Below are 6000 nucleotides of genomic sequence, written 5' to 3' on the forward strand. Positions count from 1 at the left end.
TTGACTTGGAAAAAAGTCCTGGAAGTACACACTGTTCCCCAATAAAGTCCTGTTCTCCTTCCCCAATAAAATCTTAAGGCAAGAGAGAGAGAGAGAGAGAAAGAGAGAGAGAAAGAAGATGTTATAAAACTGACTGTGGTGATGGTTGCACATATTTGTGAATATATTAAAAACTAGAACTGTATTGAAATTGGAGAATTATATGGTAATGAATTATAGCTCAAGAAAGCTGTTATTTTAAAAATACGTTAATTAATAGCTATGATTAGGATGGGATATTGATTTATTTCGCAAGGCTTTTCTTGGATGCTCCAGAAAATGGCAAAATCTCCCTAACTTAACTAACTATAACCAAAATCTCTGACTCATACCCGAGGATATTGAAGCATGTTTTTCGATGTTCAGAGTCTAATACACTCTTGATTCAACCCCTATGCCTTGAGTACATTTAATACCAACATTCAACAAATACCTACTGAGTGCTGGGCACTCAGGTCAACAGTGAAGAGAGTGACCCTGCCACAGGCTCTCAGAGACTATTTCTTTCCCATCTAGAGCCCAACAACACCCGCCACCAGCCCCCAGCTCAGAGTGTCAACACAAATCCCACTTCCTTTGGCCAAGTTCCTTCCTTCTTTTTAGAGTTCAGGTAACCTGAGGTCATTGATGCGTGTGTTCATAGAACACCAAATCTAATTTGTCTTTCTAAAACCCTGTTTAATGATCAGAACAGATGGGGGTAAAAGAAAAAAGAAAACCTAGTGAAAAGAAGCAGATGGTGGATTTTCTTTCATTTCCACACAAGACCCTTTCTGCATTGATCAGTGTGGCCAGCTGAGGGGCGCTTCCTCCTGGCTGTCTCTTGCAGCCCCTATCCTTTCTATTATTTCTCTACTCAAGCAAGTCACTGAGAGTGAGCACTATCCTTCTTCCCTCTGCTGTGAGTGATTTTCTAGACTCATGGAAGGTTTTGGGAAAATGAAAGCCCTATTTCAGATCCAAGTTTGGGGAGATGAGCCATGATAGTTGGATTGCCTGAGTGGTGCAGAGGACACATTATATTGTTCATTTTCATCTGATGGTAGGTGCCCACTGAATTACAGTCTCCTGATTTATTAGAACAGCTTAAAGATTTATTAGGAAATCCGGTGTTTGCTTCCCAAATACCAAAAAGACAGTAACTACATATATTTGACTGATTGAGTACCCATCATTGGTATTTAGGGAGTCCACTATCCATAAGATTTCTGAGTCACTATTCTTTTGCAAAAATCAAAGTCACCTTAACTAAGAAATATAGCAAGGGACCAGTGAGGCACACGGCAGGTAGAGAGAGGGACACTCAGAACATGGCTCTACCTGAGACAGCAGCATTTGGGAAAGCTGGTAAAAGACAGGGAGGAAGACATGTTAACCACCAAGAAAATGTCTCTAGAGCGTATGCCAAGGAATGAGTTAGACAGTAGTGGGGTTCCCGCACCTGCTTAGAGAGGTAGAGTTTGGTTGTAGTAGATCTCTTGGTCCTAGATCTATATACATGGAGCAGCTGCCAAGGGGCCAGGAGCCAAAGGAAGCCCAAGGGAATCCAAACCAGAACAGTTTGCTCAAAACAAAGCGGCAGGTCCACCTCTGGGCTATCCAGCAATGAGGAATTCTGGGGGACCAAAAGGGAAGAATTGTTGGTTATATACGTTTTGGAAGACAAAAGATCCACCCTAGCCCACACCCTCCACCCTGTTTCCAAACTATTTTAACTCAGTTCTGTATCTACATCCAGCCCGACCCTTTAGCTAGCTGTATGTTCCTATTCACCCTTATTGATATAAATTCACCATTTAATGACATTTAGCAACTTTTCTGGCTAATCCCACCTCTAAAGATCTTTCTTCCTGTGATTCTAAGTGAATTTCTTCTGAGTAAATTTCACCACTGCATCTGCCAAGTGGGAAGAAGAGGCACTGTTCCCCAGTCCAAAGGGGAGATTAGTTCCCTGGGATATAAAACTTGTATTCTAGTTTTTAGCACTGATGAACTCACTGGCAGGCGTTCAAACATCTGGGAGCTGGCCGGCATAGTGCTTAGTCATACTCTGACATTTAGACTCCTATGGTCCCAGGGCTTGTGCTAAACCCGAGGGGGACTTCAGCATAGGAGCAGCGATGACACTGTTAGAAGACTTATTCCCAGCAAGTTTTGTACTAATTTTTGCATTCTGCAATAAATAGAGGTGTCTTGTGAAGTGAGGGTGGGGGATATCAATTCTTATATCGGAGTCATGTGAGGGTAGATTTTTCTCTCCCCAATAAATATTTTTAAATTGTTTTGTACAACTGTTTGCACAGACTCTTTAAAGAAAAGGTTAAGGTGCCCTGATAATTCTCAGAGAGAATCTCGAGGAGTGGCCTATTGAAACCCCCCTGTGGGGTATACTTGTTCTATCCTTGAGGGCCTTGTGGCCCAGGTCCTTTCTAAGATGGAAGGGTCGCCCAAGTGCTCTGCTATCTCATTCGTGCTCTTCTTATCTCTCCATACAGTTATCTAACTTTAGAATTAAGAAGACTTATCTAAGATATTTGAACTATTTTAACAATCGCTCTGGGTGATTCTGACGCTAGGAATTTGTAGACCACATTTTCTCAAAATCACTAAATCCAAGGTCCCTTCTCATTCTCTGTTTTACTAAACCATTTGGTATTGTTTACTCTGTTTATCTTGAAATTCTCTGCTCTCAGGGTTCAAAAAATTGTCTCAGTGTTCATGATGCCCAAGTTTACATCCCTGGCCTCAACTTCTAGCCCGTAGTACTAATTGCCAGTTCCGCTAGAGCATAACATTATCATTTCAACATCAACATATGGCAACAAGACTCAATCATAAACTTTGTCTTCTTTCTCCAACCCCACAAACTACACAACAATTCCCTCTCCGAACACTGATGAAATTGGAAGCCTTTTCCACATTTCTTTTTATAGAGAGGCAATTTTGTAGCTAGCTTGTCCAAGAAAAGAGTCTGGGATACCATAAACATAGGTTATAAAATAAACTCTAGGCTAATACACTATTTGTTCTGAGTTTGAGAAGAGGATAAGTGTAATTTCTTACCCAAAAAGTAGAATTGCAGAACTTCTCCAGCATGATTCCTGGAGCACTTCTGGATCAAAGACTCTCCTATGACTGTGTTGTTTCTTGTTTACCTCTTTCCTGAGAGAAGGTGGAAGGTGAATAGCAATGTGTCATCTCCCATTCTGATATTCCAATTAAAGGCAGGTCTCCTGACCTTTCATCCCAACAATTTAATCGTTAACCTTGCTCGAATGTATGTTTACATGATCCTAGGAGATGGACATGTGACTGAGGAGACCCAGGCACCGGTAGACTAACCAGTTCCCACAAGTACCAGAAAACTCTGTAGGTGTGAGCATATCTTAAAAGAACCAATGAAAGATGTCAGCAGAGCTGGCTGACAAATCAGGAATGGAGGAGCCTTCACTTTCCTGGGGGCACATGACTTAAAGAGAGAAGCATCAATAGAGAGACACGCACCCTCAGTGTGCAGTTTCACTTCCATTTAAGGCCTTAGAGTCAGTAGAAATGTGACTACTCCTCTAGATTTTTAATTAAGAACATAGAACTTGAAGCCTGGTTAAAAATAGTGTAAACTCTGAAAAAGTAAGGTTATAAAATAGCATATTCAATGAGAACCTACACATATATAATTATGCATTTATGCAACAAAATGTTAACCTTAGCTGTAGGATTGTGGGTGATTTTTATTTTCCTTTTTGCTTGTCTATATTTTCTGATTTTTCCATAATTATCAGGTATTTTTTATCTAATATTTTAAAGCAAAATTTTTGTATTACAGTAAAAAATGTGTGATGTAAAATTTGTCATCCTAACCATTTCTAAGTGTAGAGTTCAGTAGTGCTAAGCATATGTACATTGCTGCACAACCAATCTCCAGAACTCTTCATCTTGCAAAACTGAAACTCTATACCCATTAGACAACAACGCCTTAGTACCCCCATCCCCTAGTAAAGCAAATGTTCTTTAAAAATCATGGCACCCTAAATTAACAGCAGCCAGACATACTGGCCAACATATTAAAGGGCAAACATCATCTTTTGGAGGATCACGTGGAACCATGTTGGTCATCAACACACACACACACACACACACACACACAGGTCTTTGTTTTGTGGGTATATACAGATAGTATCTACAGAGATTAATTAACAATAAAGTAATGTATATTTTAGCGTATACATACATATATATATATTCTAATGTATACTTTAATGTCTGGCCTAAGGTTAACTATATATTTGTTTACCTTAAATTTACAAATAATAAAAATATTTACCAATAATACCAGGGAATATATTCTGGATTACTAACTTCTGAAAGATATAAGAATTTTACTAGGACATTCATTCAGTTAACATCTTATCAGAAGACAACCATAAGATGGACTTCCACACTTTCTTGTGTGTCTGTAAGAGTGTTAAAATGATTTAGGCCTTGGGATGAGGTCAGACCCAGGGGCCGATAGAGACATGATATTAGTATACTGGCGTTGGTACAAACCTCTGATCACACTAACAGAAGCAAGCTGGAAAGATGATGTAATCACAGATTTTTTTAAGTCCATCAGTGAAGACACAAAGAATCCTAAGTGAACTAAACTGGGGTTAGTTTGGCTCGTGGGCCAAATCCAACTGACCCTTGGTTTTGGGAGACCCTGGTTTTTACATTTTTAACTATAAAATGTGTGAAACATTATTCAGCATGAACAATCTTTCAATAAGAACTGTTCAATCTTGCCTCAGCCCACAAAACATTTACTATTTGAGTCTTTAAAGGAAACCTTTGCTAATCCCTGAATTATGCTCTAGAAATGACAAGACCTTTATAAGACAGAAGAGAGCCGCAGTGGCTTTCATTTCTGCCTGAAACAGAACAAGGAGGGGAAATCGACCATAAATGGGGTTCAGAAGAAACCAGCGTAACTTCTAACCAACTTTTCCAGGCCATGTGTGGGGCTGGCATAACAGCTTAGAATCTAGAGGAGCAACAGAAACAGACTGTACTACCCCCAACTCTTTTGGTCACACTGGTCTTCACCAAGTACTGAGATTAATACTACAAAATGGGAGGGAACAGTTAGGAGAGCTGGGAGAAAACCTCTAGGCACTCGAAGCTTTCCCCTGTGGGAGACCAGAAGGGTTGACACAAATCCCTCCAATGTCGTTCCACCTTCGCAGAGAGTAAGGCAGCCCTGGTCATTCTTGAAATGGCTAAGGGAAGCAGCAGGCAGATGGGCTGATTGAAATCCCCCAAGAGAAAAGAAAGCAGGGGTTAGAACTGACAACAAAGAGATCGCCACAACAACCCAGAGAATTTCGCCAAGCTTTTCCCACCTGAGTCCTACCATCAGAATCAAGAGAAATATGTAGCCTGAAGGTGCAACTTGTCCTTCACTTAAATCCCATCGGTCTACAGCTCATCTTTCCTGGTTCACCTGGTGAGTGTACAGAGAGGGATTGAGATTGCTAGCTCTTACAAGCCAAACCATTTATTCAGATTTGCATTTTTCCAAATAGTTTCCCCCTCTGGTGTCAGTAATGTGGGATTTGGGTTGTCTAACGATTGGTGATGATTTCTGTCAGTTGACATTCAACAGGAATCCATTCTGCGGCACGTGGTAGTCAACAGGAAAAAATACCTTTGTTAACATTGTTTGTTTGTTTTTGTCTGTTTATTATGAAGATTCTGGTGTTTTCTGGCATTATGACTGTAAGTTTGAGAAGTTAATATCATGTGCTTCTGATCAGCGATAGAATGCCCAGTGTATATTTGTTTTGTATGTACACCAATATAGGTTTCTGTAATTCTAAAAATTAGAGCCTTCTTTCTCCCTCTAAACCTCTAGTTTTTTTCTATGATTACCCATTAATTGTCAATATAAAAAAAATGGAATTCCTGTACTAGGGATGATAA

At 40.0% G+C, this 6000-nt stretch overlaps 1 protein-coding gene across 1 annotated transcript in view; it reads right to left on the reverse strand.

Moving 5' to 3' along the window:
- ABCC2 (ATP binding cassette subfamily C member 2) overlaps positions 1-3353 on the reverse strand; it is a 56826-nt gene extending 53473 nt beyond the window's left edge. The window contains exons 1-2 of the mRNA XM_033130367.1: positions 3103-3353; positions 1481-1654 (exon numbers count right to left, since the gene is read on the reverse strand). Of these exons, the coding sequence (XP_032986258.1) occupies positions 1481-1654; positions 3103-3135 (207 nt within the window). The 5' untranslated portion in view covers positions 3136-3353. The remainder of the gene's footprint in view (positions 1-1480; positions 1655-3102) is intronic.
- Positions 3354-6000: the final 2647 nt, after the last annotated feature.

The sequence above is a fragment of the Rhinolophus ferrumequinum genome, chromosome 16 (genome assembly GCF_004115265.2).
Source record: "Rhinolophus ferrumequinum isolate MPI-CBG mRhiFer1 chromosome 16, mRhiFer1_v1.p, whole genome shotgun sequence".
In the NCBI taxonomy this organism is placed as follows: domain Eukaryota; kingdom Metazoa; phylum Chordata; class Mammalia; order Chiroptera; family Rhinolophidae; genus Rhinolophus; species Rhinolophus ferrumequinum.